Source organism: Podarcis cretensis, assembly GCF_951804945.1.
Source record: "Podarcis cretensis genome assembly, chromosome: 3".
Taxonomy (NCBI): Eukaryota; Metazoa; Chordata; class Lepidosauria; order Squamata; family Lacertidae; genus Podarcis; species Podarcis cretensis.
The window spans coordinates 62852109-62872527 of record NC_137172.1 but is presented as its reverse complement, the minus strand read 5'-3'; the positions used below and the strand labels follow the sequence as shown (position 1 = coordinate 62872527).

Sequence of the window (20419 nt, the reverse complement as noted above, 5' to 3'; positions counted from 1 at the left end):
ATCAGATGCTTGAGCAAACCGTAGGCTTGTTTGCACTGGCTTCAGTCTGTCCTGAGCCCACCTGCCTGCTCTCAAAATTACAACCACTCCAGTGGTGAAACTGCTTGTCAGCTTCCCCTTCAGAGTCAACTTTGTGGAACAGGGAAGAGAATGGAAGCAAAACTAGAGTTAGCTGCCTCTGCCTGCCATTGGCTCAGGCGCCCCCTACTCCCTGCCTTCTGCCCTATCAGGCCCAGTGGCACCAGCTTGTGTATTGTTACAGATTTTAAACCAGGATGGATCCCACTCAGTGCTGAGATAGGAGGCCACTTGTCTCAGTTCAGACCAGGAACAACTACTTAAAATGGGAATATGGCATTCCAGACCTTTCTTGGCCTAAAGGGAAAAATAAAGCTAAAGGCAAGTACTTACATATTCCTTCTCTCGCTGATGTCGTTCCTCGGCTTCTTTCATCACTTCCTGCGACTGTTCCAGCTTGGCATCCACCAGTTTCTGCTGAAGCTCCCTGTGCTTAAATATCTTATCTAGGTGCTGGAAGAAAACACATTGCAATGCATTTTGTTTGCAGATATAGTGATTTTCCTGCCTATAGAAATAATGGATTTTTAGATTTTAAAAATTCCATATAAAATTGCAGTCCTTATGCACATTTATCTAAGGTTGGCCTAACTGAATATAGCAGGGTTAACAGTCAAGTAAGCATGACATATTTAAATGTTGGGGCTTCTGCTCCTGCTCACTTTGCTCACCAACTCTGCTTACCCACCATTCCCTGAACTCCTCCCCACACAACATCTTAAACTCCAACTGTAGTGGCTGCTGAGACGGTGCAGATGGAGCTCTTTGTTACAACAACAATAATAATTTATTTTTTATACCCCGCCCATCTGGCTGGGTTTCCCCAGCCACTCTGGGCTGCTTCCAACAGAATATAAAAATACAACAATCTATTAAACATTTAAAACTTCCCTAAATAGGGCTGCCTTCAGATGTCTTCTAAAAGTCTGGTAGTTGTTTTTCTCTTTGACATCTGGTGGGAGGTCGTTCCACAGGGCGGGTGCCACTACCGAGAAGGCCCTCTGCCTGGTTCCCTGTAACTGTTGCTTGACTGACTTCTTGGGTCACTGACACTTACTGAAAGGGGAGGAGTGAGTCATGGGAGTACAGTGGTGGAGGCAATCTGATGCTCCTGCTGCCATTTACTGCACCAACCTCCCTTCGCCCTTGGTTAGGGGCAGCAGCCAGTGATATTGGGAAGGGAATGCTCCCTTTCTCCATGCACTCAGTCCTCCTGCCTGCTGGGCCTGGCTCACTTCCTCTGCTTGCCTCCTCACTCGCTCTTCTTGTTTGGACTGTGGGCCATGAGCTGCCAGGGTGGGAATGAAGGGCAGAAAGGCTTTCTTCCCTTCAGTCCCTGCCACCTTCTTCTGGGGCTTCTCTCAGCAGTGGCAACAACAAGGACATTTCCCCCCTTTATTCCACCAGTGGCAGCAATGACAACAGGAAGATCATTGGCTTCCCAGGCTTCCCTCACCCTGTTTAAACTTAGCTGCCACATGTGCACTCAGTCACCAGCGTGACAACAGCCAAAGGCAAATATTTTATAGTAAGGTAAAGTTATTTCAAAATTATTAATATCTTGCATACAGACAGTGCCAGCAGAAATGAAACTTGGTGGTTTAGTTTTTAAAAACAAGATATCTAATTTAGATATTTAAAATTTAATTTTAGATGCCTAGTATGGAGCATACTCCAATAAATAATCAAATTAATAAGCTACTAATTTGTGCTCCAAAGCTGGGCATGTAAGGGGAGAAGGATTCTTGTTTTGCATATTTCTTTAGAGATGCTTTTTGAAACTTACCTGCAGTGAATGGGTTGGGTGAGCATATATATTAAATAGCTATGCTGCTTTTTGCCAAAAGCTGAATGCACTTGCAAGAGGAATGAACAGAGAAGACTAGAAATTATGGCAACAGATCTGGCCTTGTGCAGTATTTGCATGTTGTTCTCACCTCCTCTCTGACTTCATACTGATCTATGATACTTTTCAATTTCTCTGCCAGCTCACTGTTCTCCTGGCACAACTTCATGTTCCTTTCACTTTGCTGCTCAATCTGCCCCTGGATATCGTTCAAGGTGCCTTGGAAATGATTAGTGATCTCCTTTCTTTTTTCCTCATCCTCTCTTGCTCGCTGAAGGGTCTCCTCCTGTAATGCAATATTCCAATAAAAACAAATGATATTATTTCCTCTTTTAAAAAATAATATTTATTGCTTTTAAACCTTACAAACAAGAAGAAAAAGAAAAGGAGAAAAAAAAAGAAGAAAGAAAGAAAGAAAAAACAATGCAATACAATTTATAAACAATACACCACACAACATTAATGCATGATATTATTTCCATAGGAGATAATTATGATATTATTTCCATAGGAGATAAGTAGCATCCAGATTTTTGTTATTGTAGTGAATGAGTGAGAGATGCATCCTTTTGCAGGTGGGGAAATTTGGGTGCCCTTCAAACAGGAATGGGAGGGCAGACAAAATAATGACTTTTGGGGACACATTCATTATTGCACCTCATTTACGATATTGAGATTGAAATGTTTCTTGCTCTGATTTGAGGGCTTAGAATTTGCAACAGCAATTAAATAAACATTACAAACTGGTTTCCCTCCCTTGTTGTCTCTGTATATGTAAAAAGGAAGGGGAAACCTTTCTTAAATTTTATTTCTTTCATTAGGAGTAAGCACCATAGAACACAGTGGGATTTCTTTCCAAGGAAACCCGCACAGGAATGTACCACTATGCAAGTTTTCCACTTGTGTTTTGCCAAGTTTAAAATACTGATGGTTTCATTTTATGGTAAGTGTGGTAAATCTTTGAAGGCGACCTTCAGGACGAAGATCAAAAAATGGGGTAAACATATGTGAACACATGCATAGAAGACAACATTTGTCTTCCTTCCTTCTTCGCCCCCTCTTCCCCCCACACCCATCCCTTTCCTGATCCATGAAGTCAACTTTGTAGACACGCAGGAGGGATGGAGAACTTGTGGCGCTCCAGTTGTTGCTGCAGTTCCAGCTACCTTCACCTCTAGCCAGCACAATGATGGGAGTTGGAGTCAACAGCATCTAGAGGGCCACAGGTTCCCCATTCCTACCTCAGAGACTGTAGAGATATGACAAGCACCCACCCTTTGTACAGGTGTGCACTACTTATACTTTCTAGAAACAAGACATTTTTGTTTCTACAAACTGTTCCAGCTATATAAAAAAATTGGGTGTTTATTTGTAGTGCTGTTAATCCCACCTCCAGTTGTTTTGCATAGTTTAAAAATCTTTTTTAGTTGATTCTTATTGTTGGATTGCAAATCACTTGGAGAGTTATATAAAAGGCAATTCACAAATTAATAAAACCACCACTGCCATATACTAGACCAATGGACCCTCCTTGCCCGGTCACATAAATGAGGTGATAAAGCTGACAAGTTCATTTGTAGCAGATTTGGAAAAAGCAATCAATCAATCAATCAATCAATCAATCAATCAAAGAGAAGCTGGATAGTTCTGTCCTCTGATGGGCTTCATGCTAACAATTTCAGCAGGAATACTTCTTAGCAAGATCTTTTGCATTTCTCAAGAAAAAGCCAAAGGCTTCATTTCAACAGGCTGGTGATCTTTTGTTAAGACTCACTGTGTCTTCCAAGTTGAATGCAAGCAGTCAGAATCACTGAGTTCAGTGGAAACCGCGCCCTGGATATTTTATATAGGATTGTTCTTCTGGTGTTCCTAATAATTTGGGTACTACGAGAATGCCTGTTACTGTTCTTGGGAACATGGCTTTGAGAGCTTTCTTGATGAGCTCCTGCACTTCAAATTTTAACACTACACCATTGTACACCACTAGCTCCTGTATTTAAGAGGTTTGGGAGTGTGTGGGTATATCAGTTCTATTCCACTAGATTTTGTGTGTGCGGGCGCATGTGTGTATCTATGTGGGTGTATGTCTTTCAGGGATTCTCCTGTTAAGCAGCAGCCGTCTCATGTTATGCAGCCTCCCTGGCCCTATTCTCGAAGCAAGGTGGAGGCACACAATTAATTTCAGTCACATTCTGCCAAAAATCAGGCAAAAGCTGACAGTACATTGACCAAGAAGGCAGTAACTAACAGCCCATGTCTCTAGCTGGCATTTTATTCTCAGGATTCATGGGGTTTGGGAACAAAGGATTTCCTACCAGAAACTGCTGGCCGTGTGCTGGTGGGTTGAACTGAGCAATGAACTTGTACCACGGTGCCTGGCAGGACTCCTGGCCATTGATATAATACTGGCAGGGTTGTGGAGCTGGGCCCTGTATTGTACTCAAGACAACAGTTGGCCAGTAGACAGGGATAGAGCTGCATGGCTCCATCTCACTTGTCAGACTTAAGATGCCACTTTAATTCAGATTACAAGATCAAAAACAGCAGGGCAGCTGCTTATACGGTTCACTTTTGCTGCAGAACAAATGGGAGTTGTCACCAGTGTATCCTGCAAAAAGAGAGTGCACTATAGATGCCAGATAATGAGCATAAAAACATCCACTAATGAGATAGTAGCTTTGAAAAGAGCAAGGAGTTACATCTGGGCAGACCATCACAAACAAAGATTTATTGTTACAGAAGATATAGTAACTGAATTAAGACTAAGGTTTCTAGCAGAGTATTTTTAAGCTGTGGTGCTGGAGGAGACTCTTGAGAGTCCCATGGACTGCAAGAAGATCAAACCTATCCATTCTGAAAGAAATCAGCCCTGTGTGCTCACTGGAAGGACAGATCCTGAAGCTGAGGCTCCAATATTTTGGCCACCTCTTGAGAAGAGAAGACTCCCTGGAAAAGACCCTGATGTTGGGAAAGATGGAAGGCACAAGGAGAAGGGGACGACAGAGGACGAGATGGTTGGACAGTGTTCTCGAAGCTACCAGCATGAGTTTGACCAAACTGCGGGAGGCAGTGGAAGACAAGTGCCTGGCGTGCTCTGGTCCATGGGGTCACGAAGAGTCGGACACGACTAAACAACAAACTTTTAAGCTGAAGGTAGTCCCCATGCCACGGTATCAGGTACCCTCAACGGACAAAAAATACATTAAGAAAGCAGTATTTGGCTGCAATTCATTTAATCCAAAAGGCACAAACATGAATGTGTAGACTGCAAAAATGTTGCTGAGACTCCAATTCTATGCATACTTAATTGGGATGAAGTTCTATTGAATTTAGCAGCCCTTCCTTTGTAGTAAGCACACATAGGATTTGGAATTATTACCTCCCCATTTCCACTGCTGCAACACACTAGAAGGATTGTTGATATAATACGTTGAAGCTACAGTGGTACCTCGGGTTAAGAACTTACTTCGTTCTGGAGGTCTGTTCTTAACCTGAAACTGTTCTTAACCTGAAGTACCACTTTAGCTAATGGGGCCTCCCACTGTCGCTGTGTTGCCGCCTTGCAATTTCTGTTCTCATCCTGAAGTAAAGTTCTTAACCCGAGGTACTATTTCTGGGTTAGCGGAGTCTGTAACCTGAAGCATCTGTAACCCGAGGTACCACTGTATTTCATTTGTTTGTTTTCTAGCTAGGATTGGGAGCAGTTATCAGACTATGCACCCATGTGCTGGCTGGCCGTTTAAAACATTACAGTGGCAGCATAGCATAAATTCATTGCATATAGGTCCCCATTGCCACTGTTTCAACATCTTCCCATTTGAACATGTGCAATGTTATGCCAGAGAGACACACATGGGAAATACAAAAACAAAACAAAACAACAAAACAACCCCAGAGGTGGGTCAAGTAAAAGGTATTTCCCAGTGCCAAATTGGTTTATCAAAATTAAATGCATTGGCTACACTTATTAGATCCCAGTTAGCATGGTGAGGCAGGCATGCAGTCTTACTGAATGACTGGATATACATTCTGTGGCTTGTGTTGCAATAGATATTTGCAGAAGTGCCCCAGTGCTAAAACGCTGCTGGCAAGAAGGACACAAATATCTAAAAAGCACTTTGGCCTGGCAATACAAATAACTCTGTCATTTGCTTCACTGGTGCAACCCAACTGAGCAAAGCACAAAGTGCCCACCTCAATGCCTTGCAATTTGTTTCCTTAACAGGGAGCAAAGCTGTCTTCTTTCACTCCAGGTGCAATCAAAAGCACTGTTAACATGACACTGGTTTCCATACAATAACGGATGGGCATCTGTGATACTGTTGGACTATAATTCCTATCAATCCCAGGCAGCATAGCCAATGATTGATGATGACAGAGTTGTGGTCCATCAACATCTGGAAGGTTCCTCACATCTGTCATACATAAATCAACAGGAATCTCATAATGCAATCCAGAGAGATGCTGGGTAAATTTACCATATGGTTCAGTCATTTTAGCACAAAACTGTAAATACTGGAAACAACAGCACAGCCCAAAAATTACAATTATGGCACAGCATTAATAACTAACTAGGAGATGGTCCTTGTTCCTAATGTGAGAGGTGGGAATAAGGTAAGGTTACCAGACGTCCCCGTTTCCCGGGGACAGTCCCCAGATTTACAAATCAGTCCCCTGACAAAATCCATCCATTCTGACTGAAGTTGAAAAGTGTCCCCGGATTCATTGAAAAAAATCTGGTAACCTTAGAATAAGGTGCACTCCAATCAGCATGCTTGTCACTCAAAAAACCATTAATCAGGGAGCACATCTACATTATACTATTGTAAAATTGCCTGGGCAGCACAAAATGGGTTTGGAGCAATGGAAACCCACATTTACTTTGCTTACAAATGTACAAATATGAGCAAAAATTGAGGCAGTGTGCCGCTACCAGGCTATTCAAAAAGCGGTCCTGTACTTTCAAGCATTTCCAGACTTGAGCTAATTCACAGCCCTCTTTTCTCTCCATTCTAATAATATAAAAAACAGCCATTTCTCCACACAGACACACTCCAAACCTGTCAGAGTTTGCCAGTTGACTCCCAAACATTGACCGCCATTGAAAAACTAATCTACTGCACAAGAGAATCCTTGGCCATCAGCTACAATATATTTAAACTGATTTGAAGTAGTGTCATGGCATCATCCGAAGACCATTGAACTGAGATTTGAGAATGCTTAAAATTCCTTGCTAAAGACAGTTCACTTATCTACAGGACTACAAATTGCCAGACTTTCTGGATTGGGAATAGACAAGCTAGTGCAGTTGTCAGTGTGTTCTTCTCAGGCCTTGTTCCATGCCTATAAAGCATGGTTCTGAGTGGTTTAAGAGTGGCTTTCCCAGAGGGAAAGCAACAGGAGAAGAGGAAGTATGTATAAACCCTCTGTTTTACCTTCAGGGTTTTGTTGTGTCTTTGTAGCTCTCTGCAGAGACTTTCCAGTTTGCTTCGGGCAAGGACGGCTCTACTGTGTTCACTCTGCAACTGGTCCTTCTCCTTTGTGAGCTGTGCCTGCCTTTTCTGCATATACTTTAGTTTCTTCTGTTCAGTACGATGTTCCTCCAGCTAAAAAATAAAAGGGAGGTGGGTAAAGGGAGGACAGAAACAGAAACTAATATTTATTTGAGTGGGAGTCCTGGTTTGCTGCAGGGAACCATTAAATCATCTGCCTCCCATGACTGCTGGAAAACCTTCCTCATTTTGTTTTTACAGCGAAGAGATAAAATGAGAGTTGTGCTTAATTGATTGATAAGTTGCTAGGACAACAATCCTGTTCCTAATAAACCACTTTCCCAGCAAATCAGGCTGCTAGCTGTATAGTGGTTTTTACCTTTGGAAAGCAGAACTCTTGGATGGCGGCCATGACTGGCATTTGCATCTGCCCTGGGAGTGGAGGGAATTGTCCTGGCTGCCTGAGCTTGCACCTTTTAACAGCAGTTTGCTATGCAGAAATCACCAGGCAAAGCTTTTTATAGAACTGAGATAAGCATCACCACCTGCTAATGGCTTCACAGCTGGTAAAGAGGCACAAGACTAAAATTCACTTTAAAAGTTGACAGTTTTACCCATGACATCACTGCAAGACCTTTCAGCAGCTTCCTTGACCTCACTCATCTCAGCCCAGGCATAGATTTTGCTAAGCTGTCGTCCCCCTTGGGCACAGCACAAGACAATGATAAAAGAAAGCGGCTGAAAAACCAAGGTTTCAATAAGCATTACTTAAAGGTGGACAGCTCCAAAAGAAATTGTTCCAAATTAAATAGATGCTGGCCAAAGGAAATATGAGGTCAGACCAAAGTCTGGTTCCTGTAACCTGAAGCTGTAACTGTTCATTTCAGAATAGGTGGTTTGAGGTTTGTAGCAGGGCTTTTTCATTTTTTTAAAAAAACGATAAAGTAATTTTAACACTTGCTGAAAGGAAAACAATTATCTGACTTGTGGTCGCCGCTTTCACCCCTGGAGAAGCTGGAAGGCTTTGCATTGGTGGTCAAAACAGGCTTTCTTCAGTCATTCCTGTCCAAGTTTATCAAACAAGGGTGGACATGCATCACTTCAACAGCAAATGTTCTGCCTTATCAACTTTTACAGTCTCCTTTAAAAACATTTTTAACCAAAATGCTGTTTCCCCTCCCTCAGCCCAATTTACTCCTGAAAAATATTCTGGATAATGCTTTTTTAAAGTTTCGATTTTAATATCTTATGGCTTATTCCGTATGTCTCTATAAAATCAGACTCTTTGTATTATATGGTGTCTGTTGAACCTGATCTCTGCTTTTATAATGTTCTGAGCGGTGTGAGATTCTGGGGGTGCCAGGCACACTTACCAGGGCCTGTGTTTCCTTTTGGACAATGAGGCACAGTGGAGACTGTGGTGTCTTTATGATATATGGTTTATTTGCACATATATACAACCTGAGTGTAGATTTGAGAGGTTCTGCAGCATCAGTTTCTGTTCCTCTCACAACAACTGCAGCCTTGCAGCCAGCAGCAACCAGTCATGCCTCTCTCTGACCCCTAACTTCCTCCTGTCAAATAGTTCCCCCTTAGCATTTATTGCCTTTTCTAACTTAGGGAGAGTTCCTGCGCCTTTGATGTGCTAGCGGCTCATTATCCCCAGGCCATCCCCTCAAAGGAAATTAGGCTGACTCCATTACCTTTCAACTCCTGTTGATTTCCAAGGATTAAGAACCACCTAAGACACAACTTAGGAAGTTTGCCCAGCATAATTAATTAATGTTAATGACTGGAAGTGACTAGCACACAGGTAGAGTCTGGCTTTCCCCCGGTTGTAACACACAAGCTCTAATTAAATTCCAACTACTAAACCAAGGCATTCAGCACCCACAAACCTCTAACAATATAATGTCTCAGAACTAAGCTTGCCAAGTTGCAACCCTGATAAAGCAAGAGCAGGACATGATGGACATGATGGAGCTGAAGCTATGCTGGTCTGTTCCTTATATATGCCCTGCTCCTTCATGCTCACCCCTCACCTCTACTTGCTGCCTCAAGCAGGACCCCAACATCAGACCTTAGAGGGGTCAAATGAGAGGTCCAAGGAAAAACCATATGTGTGTGTGTGTGGGGATTCTCTCTTCTTATTGCTTCAGCAGGGCTCTTAGAAGCATAATATCAGCCCCTAGGTTGTAACCCAAGAATCCAACATCGCATCACATATAAGAGCAAAGTGCCCTGCCTGCTGGATAAGACCAAGTCCAGGAATATGCTAAGAACATATAAAGGCGTATTGTACCAAATCAGACCACTGGCCCATCTAGCTCAATAGTGGCTCTCCAGGGTTTCGGCCAGGCGCTTTTCCCAGCTCCACCTGGAGATTGAACATGGGATCTTCTGCCACGGTGCTATGGCCCTTCCTAATGTTCCCACCCCCTTCATGGATCACTGCCTTGCCGTGGCGAAGGGGCTTGAAGAACTCAGAGAAGCTATGAACTATGCCGAGCAGGGCACCCAAGATGAATGGGTCATAGTGGAGAGTTTTGACCAAACGTGATCCACCTGGAGGAGGAACCGGCAAGCCACTCCAGTATCCCTGCCAAGAAAACTCCATGGGCAAAGACAACAGGCATATAAAAGTTATGACGCTGGAAGATGAGCCCCTCAGGTCGGAAGGCGTCCAACATGCTACTGGGGAAGAGCGGAGGGCAAGTACAAGTAGATCCAGAGCTGATGAAGCGGCTGGGCCAAAGCCGAAAGGACGCTCAGTTGCGGATATGCCTGGAAGCGAAAGGAAAGTCCAATGCTGTAAAGAAAAATATTGCATAGGAACCTGGAATGTAAGAACCATGAACATGGGTAAGTTGGAGGTGGTCAAAAATGAGATGGCAAGAATAAATATTGACATCCTGGGCATCAGTGAACTAAAATGGACGGGAATGGGTGAATTCAGTTCGGATGACCATCATATCTACTACTGTGGGCAAGAAACCCGTAAAAGAAATGGAGTGGCCCTCATAGTCAACAAAAGAGTGGCAAAAGCTGTACTGGGATGCAATCTCAAAAATGATAGAATGATCTCGATACGAATCCAAGGCAGACCTTTTAACATCACAGTAATCCAAGTTTATGCACCAACTACTGGTGCTGAAGAAACTGAAATTGACCAATTCTATGAAGACTTACAACACCTTATAGAAGTGACACCAAAGAAGGATGTTCTTCTCATTATAGGGGATTGGAATGCTAAAGTAGGGAGTCAAGAGATAAAAGGAACAACTGGCAAGTTTGGCCTTGGAGATCAAAACGAAGCAGGGCAAAGGCTAATAGAGTTCTGTCAAGAGAACAAGCTGGTCATCACAAACACGCTTTTCCAACAACACAAGAGACGACTCTACACATGGACATCACCAGATGGGCAGCATCGAAATCAGATTGATTATATTCTCTGCAGCCAAAGATGGAGAAGCTCTATACAGTCAGCAAAAACAAGACCTGGAGCTGACTGTGGCTCAGATCATCAGCTTCTTATAGCAAAATTCAAGCTTAAACTGAAGAAAGTAGGAAAAACCACTGGGCCGGTAAGATACAATCTAAGTCAAATCCCTTATGAATACACAGTGGAAGTGAGGAACAGGTTTAAGGATTTAGATTTGGTGGACAGAGTGCCTGAAGAACTATGGATGGAGGCTCGTAACATTATACAGGAGGCAGCAACGAAAACCATCCCAATGAAAAGGAAATGCAAGAAAGCAAAGTGGCTGTCCAATGAGGCCTTACAAATAGCGGGGGAGAGAAGGCAAGCAAAATGCAAGGGAGATCGTGAAACATACAGGAAATTGAATGCAGATTTCCAAAGAATAGCAAGGAGAGACAAGAAGACCTTCTTAAACAAGCAATGCAAAGAAATAGAGGAAAGCAATAGAATGGGAAGAACCAGAGATCTGTTCAAGAAAATTGGAGATATGAAAGGAACATTTCGTACAAAGATTTCCATAATAAAGGACAAAAGTGGAAAGGACCTAACAGAAGCAGAAGACATCAAGAAGAGGTGGCAAGAATACACAGAGGAATTATACCAGAAAGAAACGGATGTCTCATATACCCCAGGTAGTGTGGTTGCTGACCTTGAGCCAGACATCCTGGAGAGTGAAGTCAAATGGGCCTTAGAAAGCACTGCAAATAACAAGGCCAGTGGAAGTGATGGTATTCCAGCTGAACTATTTAAAATTTTAAAAGATGATGCTGTTAAGGTGCTACACTCAATATGCCAGCAAGTTTGGAAAACTCAGCAGTGGCCAGAAGATTGGAGAAGATCAGTCTACATCCCAATCCCAAAGAAGGGCAGTGCCAAAGAATGCTCCAACTATCGCACAATTGCACTAATTTCTCACGCTAGCAAGGTTATGCTTAAAATTCTACAAGGAAGGCTCAAGCAGTATGTGGACCGAGAACTCCCAGAAGTGCAAGCTGGATTTAGAAGAGGCAGAGGAACCAGAGACCAAATTGCAAACATGCGCTGGATTATGGAGAAAGCTAGAGAGTTCCAGAAAGACATTTACTTCTGCTTCATTGACTATGCAAAAGCCTTTGACTGTGTCGACCATGGCAAACTATGGCAAGTTCTTAAAGAAATGGGAGTGCCTGATCACCTCATCTATCTCCTGAGAAATCTCTATGTGGGACAAGAAGCTACAGTTAGAACTGGATATGGAACAACTGACTGGTTCAAAATTGGGAAAGGAGTACGACAAGGCTGCATTTTGTCTCCCTGCTTATTTAACTTATATGCAGAATTCATCATGCGAAAGGCTGGGCTGGATGAATCCCTAGCCGGAATTAAGATTGCCGGAAGAAATATCAACAACCTCAGATATGCAGATGACACAACCTTGATGGCAGAAAGTGAGGAGGAATTAAAGAACCTTTTATTGAGGGTGAAAGAGGAGAGTGCAAAATATGGTCTGAAGCTCAACATCAAAAAAACGAAGATCATGGCTACTGGTCCCATCACCTCCTGGCAAATAGAAGGGGAAGAAATGGAGGTAGTGAGAGATTTTACTTTCTTGGGCTCCATGATCACTGCAGATGGTGACAGCAGCCACGAAATTAAAAGACGCCTGCTTCTTGGGAGAAGGGCAATGACAGGCCTAGACAGCATCTTGAGAAGTAGAGACATCACCTTGCCAACAAAGGTCCGTATAGTTAAAGCTATGGTTTTCCCAGTAGTGATGTATGGAAGTGAGAGCTGGACCATAAAGAAGGCTGATCGCCGAAGAATTGATGCTTTTGAATTATGGTGCTGGAGGAGACTCTTGAGAGTCCCATGGACTGCAAGAAGATCAAACCTCTCCATTCTGAAGGAAATCAGCCCTGAGTGCTCACTGGAAGGACAGATTGTGAAGCTGAGGCTCCAGTACTTTGGCCACCTCATGAGAAGAGAAGACTCCCTGGAGAAGACCCTGATGTTGGGAAAGATGGAGGGCACAAGGAGAAGGGGGCGACAGAGGACGAGATGGTTGGATAGTGTTTTCGAGGTTACCAGCATGAGTCTGACCAAGCTGCGGGGGGCAGTGGAGGACAGGAGTGCCTGGCGTTCTCTGGTCCATGGGGTCACGAAGAGTCGGACACGACTAAACGACTAAACAACAACAATGTTCCCACAGTGGCCAACCAGGTGCCTAAAGGAAGTTCTCAAGTAGGACATGAGGACAAGTTGCACCCCAGCAACTGGTATTCTGTGAATAATATATTGCCTAATTCCCTTTTATAGCTGTCTGTGCTGCTGGCCATCACTACATCTCATCCTCATTGGATCACCCTCGGCTGTATTCTATGAGAGATGGAGAGAACTTCTCTCTATCTACTTTCTTCACACCATGCATCATTTCAAACACTTATCATGTCCTTCCTTGCTTGCTAAAAAGCCCCCAGGGGAGGAAAAGTTGTTTTAGTTGTCCCTTTTCTGCACTTTCACCAGCTCTACAATATTATTTTTAGATGTATACACTTTAAAGTGGGGCTGTCTCTATCCTTTCTCCATAGAAGAAGAAGAAGAAGAAGAGTTTGGATTTGATATCCCGCCTTTCACTCCCTTTAAGGAGTCTCAAAGCGGCTAACATTCTCCTTTCCCTTCCTCTCCCACAACAAACACTCTGTGAGGTGAGTGGGGCTGAGAGACTTCAAAGAAGTGTGACTAGCCCAAGGTCACCCAGCAGCTGCATGTGGAGGAGCGGAGACACGAACCCGGTTCCCCAGATTACGAGACTACCGCTCTTAACCACTACACCACACTGGCTCTATAGCTGCTATACTAACCAGTTCAGCATACTTCTTAAATAGGATCTCCAGCTTCTCTTCTGGGGTATTCAGCTTGTTCAAATGTTGCATCAGGAGGGTAGCTTCTTTTCCTGAAGTAATTTTTAAAAAGGACATTCTCACAGAGAGCACTTCATGCAAAATTCAAGAATTTGTAACAACTGGAAGCTGCATTTTAGATTGGTTTTGGCTTCTATATTCGGAAATGTTAGCAGCAGTTTGTGTGGAACATTTCTCTTTAGATTTCTGCCAGGTGCTTCTGAAGCAACTTTAGGTGACCTTCTTTTAAGTATGGTAGTAGCGTAGGGGTTGTCACTGTAGCACCCTTGTGCTACACTGGTTGTGGCTACCCATATGTTACCCATGTGCTACAAGTGCTTTCTGGTTGGCAAATGGGCTCATGGGCTCCAAAAGGTTGGTGATCCTTGCTGCAGTGGTTCTATTTCCACATTTTTGCCAGACAGACAGACTGATTTTTAGTATGATGTTTAGTTCAAGATGTTCAAGTTCAAGATGGATGAAACACTCACTGAAGAAGATACTTTAGCAATTAACCAATATATAAATCCAATACAGTCATACCTTGGTTTTCTAACAGCCTAGTTCTCGAATGTTTTGGCTCCCAAATAACTGAAACCCGGAAGTGACTGTTCTGGTTTTCAAACGTTCTTTTGGAAGCCGAACGTCCAACGGGGCTTCTGATATGGCTGCAGGAGCTTCCTGCAGCCAATCAGAAGCCACGCTTTGGTTTCAGAACACTGTGGAAGCTGAACGGACTTCTGGACGGATTCCGTTCAACTTCCAAGTTATGACTGTAATAACAATAATAGCCTAAATCAGCCTTTCTCAACCTGTGGATCCCCAGATGTTGTTGGACTACAACTCTCATCACACCTAGCTAGCAAGGCCAGAGCTCAAGGATGATGGGAGTTGTAGCCCAACAACATCTGGGGACCCACAGGTTGAGAACCGCTGGTAAATGCTGCTTTGCATTATTTCACCCACAAATTATACAAGTCTAGGTGTGATGTACAGAATTGTACCATCAGTTAATTGCCATGTATGTCCATCATTGCATCACATATTAAAAATAAAAATAAAAACTGGTTTCTTGCCAGGGAAAAGAAGAAAATGTGTACTTTTGGTACCAAACAATTAAATGTTATGGAGACGACCACTGTGGCGCCTTTTCCAACATAGCCAATGAGTCCTATTAAGTTCTGCATTTCAGTTACGCAAGGAGCTACTTGCCTAGTCCCTTCAGGATTTTCTTTTCCAGCTTCTGTTCTTTCTGGCTACTGGATTCCTTTGATCCAGACGCATCCCCGGAAGCGGCCTGTTCCTTCTCAGCCTCGTCATGGGCATCCTCATATTCTCCATCCTCATTATTAAAGGAATCTCCTTTCTCAGGTCTGTCTGTTGTCGCTTTAGCATTCCTTTCCTCCACCAGGCTGGCAGCTGACCCGTAGGTTTTAATAATGTCCTCCAGCTGTCGGCTCAACTCCTCAGATATATCGCACAGCTTTATTTCAGGCTGAGAATGTGCTGCGTTCTCAGGGGACAGAGGCCTCGGAGGCGACTTTTCACTTTGTTTCTCTAGACCATTCTCAGTAGGCAGCGTTTCAGAGCTGCTTATGGGAGGTGAGGGTTGCTGATCAGGCTGAGGGCTAGCTCCATTTTGGTCATGCTCCATTCTTGGGATGTTACCTGGGTGTGAGACAAAGTTAGGCTTTTAGCTACACCAGCAATCAAAAATAGAGTAAAAACTGCCAAAGAAGGCCATGCCTATCGATAGTAGTAAAGATTATATTTCGCACAAGCTTAACTGGCATCTTAGACAACCTAGATATTTATTTATTTAGTCCTTTCATGTATCTTCCTTCCGCACACATTCAAACAGTTTTGCCATTCACTGTAGCCCTCTGGAAAAACTGTAGGTTTTGTGCATTTGTCCCAATTAATGGCGATTAATCAGAAACTACTTGGCCATAGTCTTTCTTTTAGCACCAATAGATTTATCTAAACAAGATTCATTGGTCATAGTCATGGTATTCATTGTTTCGTTTCAGCTTTGCCTAAAGGCTTTTCAGAGGACTGTTTCATTGTACAAGAAATGGGAAGCTGAGAAGAGTTATTTCCTTAATCAATAAATCACAATATTTTCTTGCAAAAAAGAGAGAAAATTTCCTTCAGCCAGCACATTTATTCTTATTACAGCTAATTCTTTATGTTCTGGCGTAGCCAAACTTTCTATAGTTCAACAAGAACAAAGGATGAAGAGGAATTTCACACCTTAAGATTTTGTCTCATTCTTTTCCCCTGAGATATATTTTTGTTACATCATATATGAAAGTAATCTCCTCTTTCCTTTTGGTAGTTCCAATGTGTGGGAGGCTAATTTTTATTTATATATTTTGTATTTGAACCAGGGTGATAAAGGAATTTCCTCTTATTCCCATATCTAAGGAGAACCAAGGGACGCGGGTGGCGCTGTGGGTAAAACCTCAGTGCCTAGGACTTGCCGATCGTATGGTCAGCGGTTCGAATCCCTGCGGCAGGGTGAGCTCCCGTCTTTCGGTCCCAGCTCCTGCCCACCTAGCAGTTCGAAAGCACCCCTAAGTGCAAGTAGATAAATAGGTACCGCTTTATAGCGGGAAGGTAAACGGCGTTTCCGTGTGCTGCGCTGGTGCTGGCTCGCCAGAGCAGCTTCGTCACGCTGGCCACGTGACCCGGAAGTGTCTCCGGACAGCGCTGGCCCCCGGCCTCTTAAGTGAGATGGGCGCACAACCCTAGAGTCGGACACAACTGGCCCATACGGGCAGGGGTACCTTTACCTTTAAGGAGAACCAATGTGCCTTTTACCACAGAATATCCCAGGTAACGAGTGGTATGTTTTCTCCAATATTTTGAGCCCATTTTGTCATCTAGTCTTTTATTTGCTCTGGTTCTGTGTCATCTCTATTAAGCAGGCAATGTATTTTTGCAGACATACATTTCTTGATCTTCATAATTACTGTGGTTCTGTCACATGTCTTGTCTGCCAATTTGATCCAACATATTACTGTATGCATGATCTAACTTGAAAGTACTCAAATCAAGGGGAATTTCTTCCCAGTAATTTGCCGTGAATTGCTATGTAAGAAATCATTTCCCGTTAGTAAACCAAACCCTTAATCCCCAAAAGATTATTTTTTTGCAGAACAAAAAGTCATGCCCCATTATTTTGCCCAGTGTTGACTCTCTCTATCTCTTTTTAGCACACGTTAGTAAAAAACCCCTCTTTGATTTACTGTGGCAATTTTATCTTTGACAGAGGGCATCATCAAGAAATTGCTGGTAGAAAATCACAGGCTTTGTGATTGGAACATAAGGAAGGAGAGAGAAACTGGGATCAACATATCATAGAACAGCTTCCCCCAATCTTCTTGTTAGACTACAACTCCCATTATTCTCAACTATTTTCAATGCTGCCTTGGGCTGATGGGACATGTAAGCCAAAACATCTAGAAGGCACCAGGCTTATGGTATAGTGGGCCCAAGACAGTCCCCCATGTGCTACAACAGATGTAAATACAGTGGAACCTCTACTCACAACCACAATCTGTTCTGGAGGCCTGTCCAGAAGTTGAAATGGGTTGCTGAGAGAGGCGCCGTTGTGCGCAGGCAGCGATTGCTCGCTTCTGCGCATGTGTGAACGGCGATCGCCACTCCTGTGCATGTGTGAACAGTGGCAAACCTGCCGGTTACTTCCAGGTTTGCCGCAGACATTGGGCACAATGGACACAAGTGGAGAAGGATGTAAGAAGAGGTTGACTGTACCAAGCAGCCTTTGAGGGCAGCTCAATGCAGAAGAAGAATCTTCGTATTGTTATTTAGTCTCATTATCAATGGTGGCTGTCAGGGCTGAAGCTGAAATAAAAGGCTGCAGGCTCCTTACTAAGTGGTGGGCCCATGTAGGGCCCATGCAAACAATAAATAAATAAAATGCCATTTTAGACATGATAGACTGCAGAACCGCAACCCACACCAGTCATGGGCATAATCTTCGTATCTGCCTCAAGACCTGCTGACCATTCACAGTTAGTTAGTAGACAAAGACAGAGTTTTGTAATCTAGAAGTAAAGTAGTAAGCTAGAGAGAGAGTCAGCGCAATGTTTGAGAGGAATGCTTGATTTCTGTTTGAATCAAGAAACAAGACCCTTTTGGGGTGTTAATGCTGTGACCACCTCCATCGTAGGCTCAGGTTGTATAAATGTGTAAATAAACCATATATCGTAAAGACACCACAGTCTCTGCTGTGCCTCATTTCCAAAAGGAAACACGAACTCTATGTGCCTGGAATCCCTGGAATCTCATGCTGCTCGGAGATTGGGGTAGCATGCAAGAATATATTGCTTTTGTGGCAGAAAGGAAACTGATCTAGTTTATAAAATAAGCAAGCCATGTGCAGCTTTAACCTATGCACCTATGTCCACTTGCTAACCACAGCTTGATAGTAGCGTATCCCATACACAGGTATACTGATGTGGAAAGAGTACGTTTATACAGGGGGAAGCTCTGTGTTGTTAACCTGTATTTGACCCACTTCAGGAGGTTGTGGCTGAACCCAGTTTGTTTACCACTAAAAACACCTTTCCAATGGCGTTCTTGTTAACAGTCGGAGCAAAAGTTTTTTCCCTTTCTAAGAGGGAGCTCCCTTTCTAAGCTTCTCTTACCAATTCATTGCACTTGGCACTCATGTTAAAATAGATTCTGAACAACTGATCAACCAACCAAAGCAAGCTGCCTTAAAAAATGTGTTTTGGGTCTTCCTCTTTATTGCAGGGATGAATTGCAGAAAGTGCCACTTTCCTTGTCACAAGGTCTTTTTCTCCCAGTAGAGGAGTTCAGAAGTTTGCAGGACTTGCCTATTTTTAGCTTCCTGCCCCCCTCCCCTCAAATCCAACAGAAAGACACATGGCACCTGCTCTGAAGTCATGAGTTATTTTAAGCCCGTCTAAAAAAAGGATGACAGTGATGATCCTTGATAACTGCCTTTATTCCTCACATTCACCCAACAAAACAAATAAAGAATTCTACCATGCCAGCTCACCATAGGTATATTTCACAGCCCAAATCCTAGGCCTATGTGCTTGGAAACAAGTCCCACTATGTTCTGTGAGAATTACTCCCTAAGTTAGCAGGTATAGGCTTACACTGTCAGCCACTGAGTGCAGATTATTTAAAAGTTAAGCATCACAGAGAAAAGCAAACAGTGCGCCTCTATTATTGTTTGTTGTCAAAAGCTAAACAACACACCCGTCAAGTGTCCAGTGCTGCTTTTGCTGCATGGTTCTTCTGTATACAGAATTACAGTTGTGCAATTTCTGTAAGGCTTTAAGCACTGTACTTTGTCAAAACAGACGTCGGAAAGGCACTCTGATGCACAATGAATTCACAGAGATGTGAAATCCATAGTGTCAGTTTCAAAACAGCCCCCAAGCCAAAACTGTTCTAGAAACACATATAGGTTGCTTTGCTTTGTGCTTAAATCTTAACCACCATTATTTATTTTTGCAACAAAAACACAAGATTTTCCTCATACCGCACAGTCTTAGCCTAATCATGCTTTAAATTTCCCTCCTCCAAAAACATCAACTTCACATTGGTCTCCTTCACTGGAAGCTCTGGTAAGGCTATTTACCTTACAATGCAATTCTATATGTGACTACTCAAATGTAAGGCCCGCTGAATTGAGTGGGGCTTATTCCCAGGTTAGTGGATACGGGCTTGCAGCTGTAGTTTCTTCTCCCATAGTCGCAATCACATGCCCACACTATTTAAAGCTTGTGCACCAAAATATTGTTTGAAAACTTCCATAGTTGTCTCTCAACCATGCTGCCAGCTATCGACTTTGTCAAACTTACCTGGGGAGAGAAAAAGGAGCAGAAGAGAAGAAGATGGCAGGAGGAGGCCCAAAAGAACGACAAGAGAGGAAGAACCAACAGCAATAGGAAACTTTCCCTCTGTTCCTGCCACAGAGGGCGGGAGGAGTGGATGACACAGCAGGCAAGAATACTCCTCTCCAGAGTTTGGCTGCGAGCTCCCAAGACCAAATGCCAAATAGAACAGAGCTCTTGGGCCTTTAACAGCCGTGTGGAATGATGAAGGAATTTCAGCAGGTGCAGCTCAACACACAGGCAGGGAAAAGTTGCACTCTGCACACACCGTACATTGAAAGCATGCTGCCCTGCTCCCAAGAATTGTGATGATTGCCTTCTTCCTGGCAACCAAGGGAGAAGCCCCTTGTCCTCCGCTTGCCCTTTCTCCAGAATGCTGTTCCCAAATGGCAGCAGGAAGTTAAGGGTGCTGAGACTGCTTAGGAGCACTGGCAGAGGAAGAGGGGTGCGAGAGGTGCGGACTACCCCACGTGTCATCCCTGAGGGGTTGTGTATGTGACATTGCTGTGCTGCCCCCCTGGGATGCCCGGCCCACCCCTGTGCACAGCTAGCCCTGCCCCCAGGTGCGCAGCATGTGCACCGCTCCAGGGGCCGGAGCAGCTAGCTCCGCCTCTGCTTAGGAGACCCCTATTTCTCCCCACAGAGCTGCTAATCTTTGAATGCTTTCACCATCAATCCCTCTTTCCCAGGGAACTCTGGAAACTGTAGCCCTGTTAGGTGAATAAGGGGGTTTCCTGACAGCT

General features: G+C 43.6%; 1 protein-coding gene across 1 annotated transcript in view; it reads right to left on the bottom strand.

Annotated features, from left to right (window-relative positions):
* The window catches only part of TXLNB (taxilin beta), a 30277-nt gene extending 10439 nt beyond the window's left edge, over positions 1-19838 (bottom strand). Inside the window, exons 1-6 of the mRNA XM_079970966.1 lie at positions 19644-19838; positions 14989-15444; positions 13738-13829; positions 7360-7530; positions 2016-2210; positions 412-531 (exon numbers count right to left, since the gene is read on the bottom strand). Of these exons, the coding sequence (XP_079827092.1) occupies positions 412-531; positions 2016-2210; positions 7360-7530; positions 13738-13829; positions 14989-15430 (1020 nt within the window). The 5' untranslated portion in view covers positions 15431-15444; positions 19644-19838. The remainder of the gene's footprint in view (positions 1-411; positions 532-2015; positions 2211-7359; positions 7531-13737; positions 13830-14988; positions 15445-19643) is intronic.
* Between the last annotated feature and the right edge of the window lie 581 nt (positions 19839-20419).